General features: G+C 43.4%; 1 protein-coding gene and 1 pseudogene across 2 annotated transcripts; both read left to right on the forward strand.

Moving 5' to 3' along the window:
- Positions 1 to 3923, forward strand: LOC308162688 (E3 ubiquitin-protein ligase TRIM39-like; annotated as a pseudogene). Its single transcript has 4 exons — positions 1 to 780; positions 1384 to 1387; positions 1631 to 2476; positions 3125 to 3923. The product of its transcript is annotated as an E3 ubiquitin-protein ligase TRIM39-like (transcript).
- Positions 3924 to 10161: 6238 nt separating this feature from the next.
- LOC308162689 (F-box only protein 39-like) lies at positions 10162 to 13328 on the forward strand (the record flags this gene model as incomplete). The annotated part of the gene is made up of 4 exons (XM_080536831.1): positions 10162 to 10979; positions 11188 to 11563; positions 12343 to 12519; positions 13206 to 13328. The coding sequence occupies 4 exons, from the start codon at positions 10162 to 10164 to the stop codon at positions 13326 to 13328; spliced, it is 1494 nt and encodes a 497-aa protein (XP_080392957.1).
- Between the last annotated feature and the right edge of the window lie 665 nt (positions 13329 to 13993).

Raw genomic sequence — 13993 nt, forward strand, 5'->3', positions numbered from 1 at the left:
ATGGCTTCCTCCAGCAGTCTCCTGTCTGAGGAGCAGTTCCTGTGTTCTGTCTGTCTGGATGTGTTCACTGACCCAGTCTCTATTCAATGTGGACACAACTTCTGCATGGCCTGTATCAGAAAGTACTGGGACAGCAATGACCTGTGCCAGTGTCCAATGTGTAAAAAAGCATTTGATAAGAGACCAGATCTCTTTGTCAATACTTTCATCTCTGAGATGGCCGCTCAGTTTAGGAAGTCAGTTGAAGTGAAGGCAGCCAGCAGCCCAGCCCCAGACACACCTGTCAAACCTAGAGAAGTGTCCTATGACATCTGCACTGGGACGAAGGTCAAGGCTCTGAAGTCCTGCCTGGTGTGTCAGACCTCTTACTGTGAGACTCACCTGGAGCCTCATCAGAGAGTCGCAGCCTTAAAGAGACACAAGCTGATCGACCCTGTGGAGAACCTGGAAGACAGGATGTGTAAGAAGCACGACAGACTCCTGGAGCTGTTCTGTAGGAGTGACCAGACGTGTGTGTGTCAGTTCTGCACTGAGACAGACCACAAGACGCATGACACAGTCCCCATAGAGGAGGAGTATGGAGAGAGGAAGGCTCAACTGGGGAAGACGGAGGCAGATGTTCAGCAGATGATCCAGGAGCGACTGCAGAAGGTTTCAGAGATCAAACACTCAGTAGATCTTAGTCAGAAAGTTCCTTCTAAGGCCCTGCTCAGTGGCAGAAACTACCTGTATGTGGCAGGGAAGGTCCTCTTGGCTGGCCTGGTGCAGGCTAACAACAAGGTAAGCTTTGTTAGTTTAATTGTGAGTGAAAGAACATGTCAAACTGTTTGCCTATCGTTCTAACATTGTTGTTGTTCTTTGCTGTGTTTTAGGACTAGGCCCAGTTCCAGCGTGCCTTTGATCACCTTGTACCCGACGTCGAGCTACGATCGTTTCCACGGTCAAATTGACTCAAGTTGAAATTGTATAAATCACTACGTTGACGTGGTTTTCTACGTACGACATGGGTAAGATAAACATTTGATCCAAAGTGCTTTCTATAAATGAGGCCCCTGATCACAAATATTATTCTGATTACAGTTTATACTGACTGGAAACAATATGATGATTGGAAATGATAGTTAAGAAGAGCGTGTCTGTAAAACCACATGTTAGATACAGACCAGCCTGTAAAGGGTTAACTCTGTTCCAGGGAGGAGAGCTGTACTGGGAGGGGAGGAGAATCTCAACGTCAGTTTGCTGAAATCAAACTAAACTGTGTAGAGACGTAAAGTGTGTCGGGAACGAGAGCAGACTCTCTCAAACTTGTTAGATATCGTCCTCAAACAGGCATCTATCACACATACAGTATAAAGGACAGAGACAGCGTCCCCACTCTCACAGACAGGTGAGTTGAGAGACTTACAATGACAAGTCAAGATAAACTATTGTGTTCACTCTCTCTACCAGTTTGGTTTATAGACAGTTCAGCATGTAAAACGTATTGATTTGGTTGAAGGACTATTTTCTATGTGATACAAAATATTATAATTATATCATTCTTGATCCCTGTATAATCTCTAAGACAGTCCCTATCGAGATCTGATTGATTCCAGGAAATGCTTTATGGTGTCACCTCTGGTCTCTCTAGATATGGCTTCCTCCAGCAGTCTCCTGTCTGAGGAGCAGTTCCTGTGTTCTGTCTGTCTGGATGTGTTCACTGACCCAGTCTCTATTCAATGTGGACAACTTCTGCATGGCCTGTATCAGAAAGTACTGGGACAGCAATGACCTGTGTCAGTGTCCAATGTGTAAAAAACCATTTGATAAGAGACCAGATCTCTTTGTCAATACTTTCATCTCTGAGATGGCCGCTCAGTTTAGGAAGTCAGTTGAAGTGAAGGCAGCCAGCAGCCCAGCCCCAGACACACCTGTCAAACCTAGAGAAGTGTCCTGTGACATCTGCACTGGGACGAAGGTCAAGGCTCTGAAGTCCTGCCTGGTGTGTCAGACCTCTTACTGTGAGACTCACCTGGAGCCTCATCAGAGAGTCGCAGCCTTAAAGAGACACAAGCTGATCGACCCTGTGGAGAACCTGGAAGACAGGATGTGTAAGAAGCACGACAGACTCCTGGAGCTGTTCTGTAGGAGTGACCAGACGTGTGCGTGTCAGTTCTGCACTGAGACAGACCACAAGACCCATGACACCGTCCCCATAGAGGAGGAGTATGGAGAGAGGAAGGCTCAGCTGGGGAAGACAGAGGCAGATGTTCAGCAGATGATCCAGGAGCGACTGCAGAAGGTTTCAGAGATCAAACACTCAGTAGATCTTAGTCAGAAAGTTGCAGAGAGAGAGAAAGCAGACAGCGTACAGGTCTTCACTGCTCTGGTGGACTCCATGAAGAGAAGCCAGGCTGAGCTCCTTGACGTGATCGAGGAGAAGCAGAAAGCAGCAGAGAGGCGGGCTGAAGGGCTGATTAAAGAGCTGGAGCAGGAAATCTGCCCAGAGTGCCCGAGTTTGTCAACTACAAGCCAGTTCTTCACGTGGTGCTCTTACTGCTGAGTAGAGGTCACAGGTCAGTCTGGAAAAAACTCCCATCATTAACACCATCCTACCTCTCCCTCCCATCATTAACACCATCCTACCTCTCCCTCCCACAGCCACTAGCTACCCCGCCACCCACTGACATTGTCTTCAAGCTGGCATCCCTGCAACAGGCATTCACAGTGAGTGGATCATCATTCCTGTCCATGTTCTTCTTGTTCTGTGCCCCCAGTGAAAGGTGGTGTCTCATCAATTGACTTCCCCCTTCTAAGGCCCTGCTCAGTGGCAGAAACTACCTGTATGTGGCAGGGAAGGTCCTCTTGGCTGGCCTGGTGCAGGCTAACAACAAGGTAAGCTTTGTTAGTTTAATTGTGAGTGAAAGAACATGTCAAACTGTTTGCCTATCGTTCTAACATTGTTGTTGTTCTTTGCTGTGTTTTAGGACTAGGCCCAGTTCCAGCGTGCCTTTGATCACCTTGTACCCGACGTCGAGCTACGATCGTTTCCACGGTCAAATTGACTCAAGTTGAAATTGTATAAATCACTACGTTGACGTGGTTTGGTTTATAGACAGTTCAGCATGTACAACGTATTCACGAAATCACTGAGCTACTGAGGAGAAGCACTGAGCTGGAGCAGCTCTCACACACTGAGGACCACCTCCACCTCCTCCAGAGCTGCCTTTCCCTGTCCACCCCTCCACACACCAAGGACTGGTCTGAGGTCAGCGTCCACAGTGATCTCTATGTGGGGACTGTGAGGAGAGCTGTGTCTCAGCTGGAGGAGACACTTATGAGTGAAGTGGAGAAGTTGTGCGATGTTGAGCTGAAGATGATTGAGCAGTATGCAGTGGACGTGACTCTGAACCCTGGACCCTGATACAGCACATCTCATTCTGTCTGAGGATAGGAAACAAGTTAGATTAGGAGACACAAGTAAGAATGTCCCTGATAACGCAGAAAGGTTTTCACTGTGTGCCTGTGTTTTAGGAAAGGAGGGATTCTCCTCTGGGAGGTTTTACTTTGAAGTGGAGGTGAAGGAGAAGACTAGGTGGGATGTAGGAGTGGCCAGAGAGTCCATCAACAGGAAGGGGAAGATCACACTGAGCCCTAAGAAAGGATACTGGACTGTAGTGTTGAGGAATGGAAATGAGTGTGAGGCACTCGATGACCCCTGGGTCCCCCTGTCCCTGAGAGAGAAGCCCCAGAAGGTGGGGGTGTTTGTGGATTACGAGGAGGGCCAGGTCTCCTTTTATGATGTGGAGGCCAGGTCTCTGATCTACTCTTTCACTGGCTGCACCTTCACTGAGAAACTCTATCCATACTTCTGCCCTGGCCTGAATACGGGTGGTGAAACTTCTGCCCCTCTAATCATCTCTCCTGTCAATCACGCTGACTGACCAAGCAGTAAAATAAGCATTTAGATTCATCTTTATCTGTTGTCACTCATTAGGAATGATTATGGTATATTTCCCCACACAGAGCAATTTCTGATCTGGCTATGGTTTGTGATCATATCGTTTGTGCTCTCAGTGTGTCTGCTAGATGTGAAAATGCAGCAGCAATGTCAGATACAGCCCAGCCTCTCCAGCCTCATAAGAAGATAATATGACTATATACTGTACATGAGACTGTTTGACTTCTCAGGGTGTTCACATTATTATAAATCAGATGCTCTCAACATACTGTATTTTCATTATTAGCTAGTTGTATGTATAAGTATTTGGAGGATTTTGAGTGTAATGAATACTGGGTGTGTGTACAGAGGGACATTGAGGATGTTCAGACAATTAAATTCACTTGGATCGATCAGATCCATTGATCACATTAATACCGTAATCAGTCTAGTCCAGGTCCCAGAGCTTTAGGACGGTGGTGGTGAGGTAGCAGACTGTCTGTCTGGCTTATTAAAACAAAAACATAAGTTGTCCTTCAGTCTCTGCATGTGTGTGACGTAATTACATTTAACAGAATGTACGTTTGATAATCATGTTATTGATTTAATGGCTTGCAAAGGGAATCGGATATGATTGAACAGTTTAATAAAGGTGACTGTGATTGTAATATGATACACATCTTCTGTACTTAATGTTATAAGTTTGTCTACTGGTTCAGTCGACTGGTTCAGCCTACTGGCCGTGTTGGGTCCTTGAATTTGAGGGAATTGAGTCTTGAAAGTATGGAGCTATTTTAGTGCCAGCAGAAATTGAATTGTATTTGACAAGATTTAATTGAATATGAGCACAAATTGAATTGTATTTGACAGATCTGAATTGTATTTGACAGATTGAATTGTATTCAATTCAGTTTTCATTATTTTAATTCAGTTTTCAAATTCAGTTTCTCTAAATACAATTCGTTTTTTCTCAAAATACAATTCAGTTTTAGAGGCACTCATCCGGGGACTCTGGGCTAGGTAGAATAATAGAGCACCGATTCTAAGAGCAATTGCGCGTCATCTCCCTGTCATCAGAATGATCATGCCCCTTTTTGGGTGATAGAAGTGTAGTTTGACTGGCGGTCAATGGGAATTTCTGGTCTTTGCTACTTTAATCCGATAAAATAAGAAAACAGTAGTGCTTTTTAGATATTAGATGCCCAAATCCGATGGCCAGTTAGGCAAACTATTATATAGTGTGGTTTCCGATCAATGATCGACGTCGTTATATGAAAAAAGTTATGAAATAGGCAATGTGGGCAAGACCAGAAATTTCCATTGACCGTCAAACCTCTACACTTCTATCACCCAAAAGGACATGACGGGAGAGCAAAGTACCCGGATGCGTTGCTCTTATGAATTCGGATGGGAGTTAGAATCGGTGCTCTATTATTCTACCTAGCCCAGAGTCCCCGGATGAGTGCCTCTAAAACTGAATTGTATTTTGAGAAACTGAATTTGAAAACTGAATTAAAATAATGAAAACTGAATTGAATACAATTCAATCTGTCAAATACAATTCAGATCTGTCAAATACAATTAAATTTCTGCTCATATTCAATTCAATCTGTCAAATACAATTCAATTTCTGCTGGCACTAAAATAGCTCCATAAATTGAGTCTTGAAAAGGTGCTTGAATCTGATGTTTCAGAAGGTGTGGGAACCCTGGACTTTGTATATTTTTATGATATCCATTACTAGAAGTGATTTGGAATCTCTTGTCCCAGGATGGCCTGATGCAGCTCTTTGATGACATGTTTGGCCAGGACATGGACTGGTACATCTGTCAGGAGTTCCTGCTCCCTGAGCTCTTCAGCCTCCTGGAACAGCACCTACAGGACCTCATGTCTCACTGAAGGACCACTCCCACATTTATATACACACGCACACGCACACACACTCACTCACTCACACTCACATGTCTTGCCCTGCATTGCCCCCTTTAAGCACTTATACACTACATTACAATAACTATTTTGTTATTTGCACTAACTTTACCCATCTCCCCCTTTCAGAGTCTTTCTCTCATTCACAGGACGTCCACATAGCCGGTGACTGCATCAAGAGCCCCTCCCCCCGCCATCTCATTTTAAATACTTCATCCGCCTCATTTTAAATACCCCTGCTCCACTACCCCCGCTATCCCTCACCTCCGCTCTTCCTCACCCCTACCTCCTCCGTCTCTCTCCACTCTCTCTGACTGTTAGTATTTTAATGCATCTGTGTTTGCCAGTGTTTTATTGTTGTAAATTACTTAACCTTGTTTTATTTCTAGCTCCCCCCCCCCCCCCCAAAGAGCCATTGCTTTTTGGTCAGGCTGCATTTGCAAATAATAATTTGTTCTTACATGTTTGCCTAGTTAAATAAAGGTTTAACAAATAAAATAAATCTGTCCCAATCAAGGATATTGACAAAATGTAATAAGACAGAGTACAGTATCTTTTTATCTGTGAATAATTATCACGTAAAATTTTACTCAACAAGATAGATCAATGCTAAGCTAAGCTAAGAGTCTAAGCTATGGTATAATATCAGATAGATCAATGCCCCGGGGTCTAAGCTATGGTATAGTATCACTGCATATTTCACAAGACACCAGCATAACATTTGGAATAATGACCATGTTGTGTTTTGAGTGACTGACTGCAGAGTTTTGTTAGCGTTTCCTGTCATTTTGAAAAAAGCTCATGATTCAAATTTGAGGGGTTAGGTGAACACGTCTTGTTGTAGCCTTACTTCTAAATATAGAGCTTGGGGAAAGCGATGGAAGAATATGCTCACAATTTCATTTGATGTTAAAGTCAAAGAACCCCACATGCCCATAGAATGGTGGCTTGCTGTTGCGAGTGTGTGTAATATTTTCAGGCATTTTTTCAGGCACAGACTTCTGGCATTGATTCCACAAGATGTGTGCTGCTGCCCCCGCTGGCCACCCAATGTTTCTAATAGCACCAAACGTGTGAATATTCTTGTAAACAAACCAAATGTGAAATAGGCATGGAAAGGTCAGGGTCCTACACCAGATTTGAGAAAATAACTAATTCAGCACTTTTCAATGAACATTATTCATCATCATCATCTCATTCCATTATTTATCATGGCAATTTAGCACTATTGTAAAGCTAATAACTACATACTGGAGGTATAAAGAGGAATTATTGGACTCAATAATTAACTCAAATTCATTGTCAAATGCTTACTCTGCTCAAATGTCCCACTAGGGGGCGAATATTACATGTAAAATGTTGGCAGAAGCCAGGAATACATTGATCTCACATGCTGGTCAGCTTTAACAGGTGAAATCTTTTTAGCAATTGAGATGATTTTCAGGTGTGATCTTTAACCTGTGACCAACCCCCTAGTCAAAGTTGGCAACAATTGGCCCAATGGCTTTTACGTTTTGTAATTTGTGGGGGAAAATTAGAACACAGTAACAGAAAAATTTAAGTATTTTTAGAGCATGGAACTATTACCAAAAGTAATTGACAACTGTAATTCATTGTTTTATTTATTTAATTATCCTTTATTAAACCAGAACAATCACATTGAGATTTTCATCTGTTTTACATGTTGTAAACTTGGCCAGGAAGTTTACAACTTAGGCTCAACTGATGGAAAAATATGAGTGGGACTGCTCCACTCAGAACAAATAACTTATAACAAATGGGTATTCACTAGTCTTGGACCCTGCCTTGAAGCTTCAGATATAAGACAAGGAATGCAGCGCTGAGTCTGATCAGACTGATAGGTAAGGGAATAAAACATACAGTATGCAGATAAAGTAAAGAAACATATCGCCTCATAGAATAAAAGTCATATTTTGGCCAAATTGAGATATCTGCCTAGCTCTACTCTCCTAATTGTTTATAAAACACAAACCAGGCTGTGTTTATGATAACCCACGTAACACAGCAATCATCTGATGCCTCTGGCCTCTCATCTGGCCTCTATGTCCTTATACTATATATAACAAATAAAAATACAGTAACTCCACCCTCTTTTTTTTCTTCCATGAGAAACTTGTACATGCTTTCTTGTGATCACAGAGAACAAGCGAGCGTATTAGTGTTAATTAGCTCTTGGTATGGTATGAATTATGGTATGGCCTTGAAAAGCATACAAACGTTATCCATCCACGTATGTGACTAAAAGGTGTAGCATTATCTTAATATAAGCACTTGTTCATCACTCATACCCCCAAGAGAATTAGCCATTAGCCATTATTCATTACTTGAACCTACTACCAGTACTGTATGAGCATAATACCCTGTCCAGAGTCTATTACAGCCATGTAGGACACAGGTAATTGAATTCATAAACGCAGATCATATGGGAACAGAGGCCTGTAATGATGAAATGTGATTTAAAAAAAGAAACATTAAGTTTCAGTTAATTGGATATCATATATTACAGATACGGTTGTATCACTTGTAGACTTCCTAATGAAGGCCATGGCGAGTTGGTACAATGTTTGTCCCATTGAATATGCCATAATAATAAGGGTGTTTTAACTTTATGGAGCGTGCCTTGGTCTTCCTCCTAGTTTTTTGGATGACCAGTTAACCCCATTACAAACATATCTGACATCAACATCAACATTTTCTCCACAGAATGTTGGACCACAGACTTCCATGTTTCAGCACATCGTTAAACCAACTGCCATCCAACTGACCATTAAAGGTTAGCCAGTTTTTTTTACCACTTGTTTTCTTATTGACCGCTGTCTCTGTTTTAAGAGCTATTGTGTAATATACAGTCTTTCCTTTCCTCTATTTATCCCTGGCTGTTAGTTTTATTTTTTGTCATCTCTCTGTGTAGAGGTGTGCTTTTAAATCTGGGGAAACTGGCTTTGATAACCCTGATTTCTGCCCGAGAGGAGTGTGGGTTGAGGTGCTGACACTCAGATTAATAACACTCTTGAGTCGGTCTCTCACCACTCTCTCCTTCCTCCATTCTCTCTCTTTGTCTCTCTCTCCCTCTGTCTCTCTCTCCCTCAATTTCTTGAGAAAAGCATGCCTAGCTTCAGACAGCTCTGTCTCAAAAAGTATAAATGTCACAGCTTAGATATTCACACTGTAGGAATCCTGGGAACCAGATGCACATGTGTCCATAATATGTTTTGTGTACCGTAAAAACTGTTGTCCCAGTCACACGTTTGAAATAAATGGGTTTGAAATAGAAATCCAGCTGTCGCTAGAGTGGAGTTTTGAATATTCCCCCATGTGTGTGAATGGGGAGCATTGTTTTCAAACAGCGCTGAATATTGGGACACAGGTGAACATTTTGATACATATTATGTTAAAATCAGTAGTTTAGTAGTCATCGTCACAAGTTAAACATGATACTGGCAATCTAGGACTGCTACATAATAATAATAATAATAATAATAATAATATGTTGGACTTTTAAACTTATATATATATAATATATTATAAGTATTATTATTATTGAAAAATATACTGTACTTAATTACTAACTAACCTATACACTTTTTTGTAAACAAACACTGTATAGCTTCAAAACTATCATTTTGATCTTATGGATGGTCATCCTTGCATCCACAGCTCTGTCTATGACTTTGAGAGTGGTTACATTTCTCCCCCCCATCCCTTACCAAATTGATGAAAGGTTATTTCACTAAATGACATTTAGTAATTGTATGTTGTATTATCAATGGTTGCATAGTTTTAAGTGTACTGTTTACATCAATATATGCAATTATTTGGCTGACGACATGGGGTGTGTAAAGCTGTCTACAATATAGCATTGCCGCATACTGTATATATAAGATTATTATTATTATTATTATTATTGTTTTGTGTTGGCTCTCCTGTCAAATGTCACCAAGCCTGCGATATATGCTTATGTATGTATGCTGCATACACTGGTGTGACCAGTGATGGTAAGTTTACTGTATGTACACATACAGCACTATTCTGTTGCAATATTATAGAATTTAAATAGGCCAAATGGCCTACTGTGATGTCACAAAACCTCATAACAACGGTGTCATAAATGACAATGACAATAAAACACGTCAAGGTTCCAGAACCATGGTTTTTGAGTCAGTCATTGCCAAAGTCGTACAAGGGTTCCACACTGGCCATCAATGGACTCTTCTCTGTTGTCCATCTTAAACCCAGAGACACATAGGTAGATAGACAACTAAAGATTAGTTCTAGGCGATATTTAATCACAAATGGATTACCCAGAGGAACCCGAACAGGAGGACCGCCTCTCGGAAGAGGAGTATGAAGAGGAGGAGGAGGAGGAGCAGCAGATAGGAGAGGATGAAAGAGAAGTGATGGAGGCCCAAGAAGAGGGGGAAGGAGTGGAAGCATTGGAGGAGGTGGAAGTAGAGGACGAGCCAAAATATGGCTGGGCTTATCTCCCGGACTTGTGTCTTCGCCAGGTGTTCAGGTGTCTGAGGGACGAGGACCGGGCACGGGCCAACTTGGTCTGCCGCCACTGGCACCACATCATGCGTTCCCCGTCCCTCTGGAGGGCCCGGACCTTCAGTTTCTCCGGCTGCATCTCCACGAGGGGCCGCTCCGAGCTGGATTCGGCCGTCTGCTACGCCAGAGTTTACGGCCGCTCCCTGGAACACCTGGAGGTCCGTTTCTCCCACTCACTCAACTCCCTTGTGTCACGACGCCTCCAGCAGACCATGCGGGCGTTCCTGGCTGCTCTCCGCAAGACGGGCGGACGCCTGCGCTCGCTCACCATCCCCCACATGGAGCTGGACCGTTTGGACTGGTGCCGGAGCATCCGGACCGCCATGGTCCGGAGCCTGACCTTCTACCTGCGGAGCCAGGGCTCTCACCTGGGGCACCTGAGCCTGCGAGGGGCATGTCTCAACCTGCCCCAGGGCCTGGAGGTTCTGGAGGCGGTGGCAGCTGCCCAGCAGCATGTCCATCTGGGTCGGAGGCCCGGGATCGCCACCCTCAACCTGGAGGAGTTCTTCTCACGGCCGCTGGCGGTGTACATTAGTCCGGGCTTCACACAGGTCATCAACAAGTAGGTGTGGGTGTGGGTGTGTGTGTGTGTGTGTGTGTGTGTGTGTGTGTGTGTGTGTGTTTGTTTGAGTGGCTCCTACATACTCTTGTTTATTAGCTACTCTTTTTTGACTTGTGTGTGTGCAACTGTGCATATGTGCCTGCAAACACACACATACTTTAAAACCTTGATTTGATTATTTTTTTCACCTTGATTTGATTTTGACCAGGTTCCGGGGCCTCTCCACCCTCACCCTCGACTACACCTGTCTGTCCAACGAGCTCCTCGCCGGCCTGGCCGTGTCGTGCCGTAGCCTCTGCGGCGGCGGCTCCCTCCGCTCCTTCACCTTGCGCTGCCACATCCACGAGCCGCACGTCCAGGTGATCTGGGGCGACTCCTGGTCTCACCTGGCCCGGCGCTGCCCAGACATGCAGGTCCAGATCTCTGTGGAACGGATCCTGAACCTGGGCCCTCTGGGTGCGATCCTGCTCAGAGAGATCCCTCTGAGGTCACTCAGTCTCACCAGCTGGTACTTCAGTGAACGGAACTGGAGCGCTAAGCTAGCTCTGAGCAGCTTGGTGCCCTGGTACAGCAACTGTCTACAGGTAAGGGGATTGGGAAGGGCTCCATGGAAATAGAATGAGTAGAATACTCATAATGATAATACTGCTAGACTTTGTTAGACTTTGATTGCTGCTTTTATGACATGGTTTTATGTATTTGTTTTGCTTTTGTTGTTGTTGTTGTTGTTTTTTTAAAAGCGCTTTATAAATGTAATCAATTATAAGCATTATTATTATTCTTAGAATGGACATGGTCCCTCAAACCGACAAGGCATTGTTATATATAGTTGCTAGGGTAACCATTATTGCTGCAGGTGTAGAACACAGAGAGAAGTTAATTCAGAGGCGGGACTAATAGCAAGCGTCATTTTACTGAACATTCCGATGTCCGTTGAGTTTAGTTGGTTGTTAATAAGGCTGTGAGATAAAACTTCCAAATGATGACCACAAGATGGCCGCCACTACACCCACCATGGAATGTTGATTTGAAAGAGGATGTTTCTTGTACTATATGGTATGCTCTGCTCTGTCAATACACAGTAGCAGTCAGCAGTGGAGTGTTGATAATGCTATAGGGGTGTTATTGAATATGTGAGCTCATTGTAATGAGGAACATGGGTTGTATACCATTCATTGTAATTCATGGAATGGAATGAGGACTGGTGTTTGATACCATTCCTTTGTTCCATGCATTACAATGAGCCCGATTTCTACCTCCACTAGCCTCCCCTGATGTCCCTTTCCTGTTCAGGCTCCTAGGGGTCCTAGAAATCTATTTAATGTAGTGGTGTCCTTGATGTGGTTGTTTTCCCTCCCTACAGAAGCTGACCCTGGACCTGAACAACAGCCATGAGTCGGTGGACGAGGAGCTGCTGGCGCTGGTTCTGATGTGCTCCAAGCTCACCTACCTCACGGTCTGGGCTTTCCTAGACATCAGCTTCCTGGACCAGCTGCTGCAGAAACGCCTGGACAAGAAGACCATACTCAGAACCATCAAGGTGGGTCAGACCGCAGCTTGACCTGGGGGGTATTCCACCAACGTCGCTAAAGGAAAATCCAGGCTTATTTTTGATGAGTCTGGCGAGACCAGGGTCAGTGGTCTAGCGCCCGCCCTGAACACCCAGCCAGGAATGCCATCATAAGCTGTTATAAGTTATATTCTTAATCAATAGCTATATATAATTAATCTAAAAGTCTAACATTTGTTGTACCAATCCCTGATTGCCCCTTTAATGTAAAAACAGGCAAACTCAAACGTGATCTGAATCATTGCAGAATGTCACTGTGGGTTAAAACAACTGAGGACATTTGATGTGTTTGGAATATGTTTTATTGAGCAACGTCTGCCATGGTTTATACACTGCATGTGTATTAATGTAACCAGCCCAGGAGTCAGCTTCCTAAAGTAGTACTTTATCTCTTTTGACAATCCAGAGCCACTTCTCTCCAAGACCAGAGTTGTTAATTTAACCCATTTCGTTGGTTTACGCACAGAAGATTGACCTGCAATTGTTACTCTCTTATTATGGTTTTGTACTACTTGTGAAACTGACCTCAGTGTGGTTTATAAAACGCATGTGTAACAATGTGAAATTGTGAACAGTCCAGTGTGGTTCATAAAATGCATACGTGCAATAATGTGACCAGTTCAGGGTGGTTTATAAACTGTGTACGTGTGTTCCAGGTGAGGATCTACACCAACAACTACACACAGGATGAGGACCAAAAGCTGGAGGACATCTATTCTCGTTACAGACAGCTCATCACCTCGGAGCTCAACTACTCTGCCATATCTTGCCCCGGGTAAATCGCTTTGGATTAAAAGCGTCTGCTAAATGGCAAAATTAATTAAAATTATATCTTACCCCATGGTCTGAACGCACAGAACACACTTCTGCTGCTTCATAGAATCCTCCACATTGCTTTTACAATCCTTCAAAAATCACTTATTGTATTAAAGTTGCTATAAATATTGCAAAATGAACTCCAGGTGCCTCATTTATAGAAAGTACTTTGGATCAAATTTGATCTTACCCGTGTCGTACGTAGAAAACCACGTCAACGTTAGTGATTTATACAATTTCAACCTGAATCAATTTCCGTGGAATTGATCGTACGCCCATTACCTACTGGTTATGCAGAGTTATTACAGGCATGTGAGCCGCACTGCCTACTGTAATTCATGCAAGTGGCTCGTAATAAAATTAACGATATTGTTATCAGCCAAGAAAATGTGTTTAATTCAAGATTTAAAGGGAACTGATGTTTATGATTGTATTTCAGTCTTTTTTTATATTCCTCCGGAGCTGTCTATCTCCCCTTCAACATGCCTATAGTGCGTTCCACAACGGACCTTGCCCGGCCACACGCTAAATTATACTGGATTGTCTCTGGTGTCTGGGAGTGAAACATGGGAGTGAAACATTAATGAGAAGAGAGAAAATGGGTTTGAAATGGAAATTACCAACTGCC

The sequence above is a fragment of the Nansenia antarctica genome (genome assembly GCF_963989245.1).
Source record: "Nansenia antarctica genome assembly, chromosome: 7".
Taxonomy (NCBI): Eukaryota; Metazoa; Chordata; class Actinopteri; order Argentiniformes; family Microstomatidae; genus Nansenia; species Nansenia antarctica.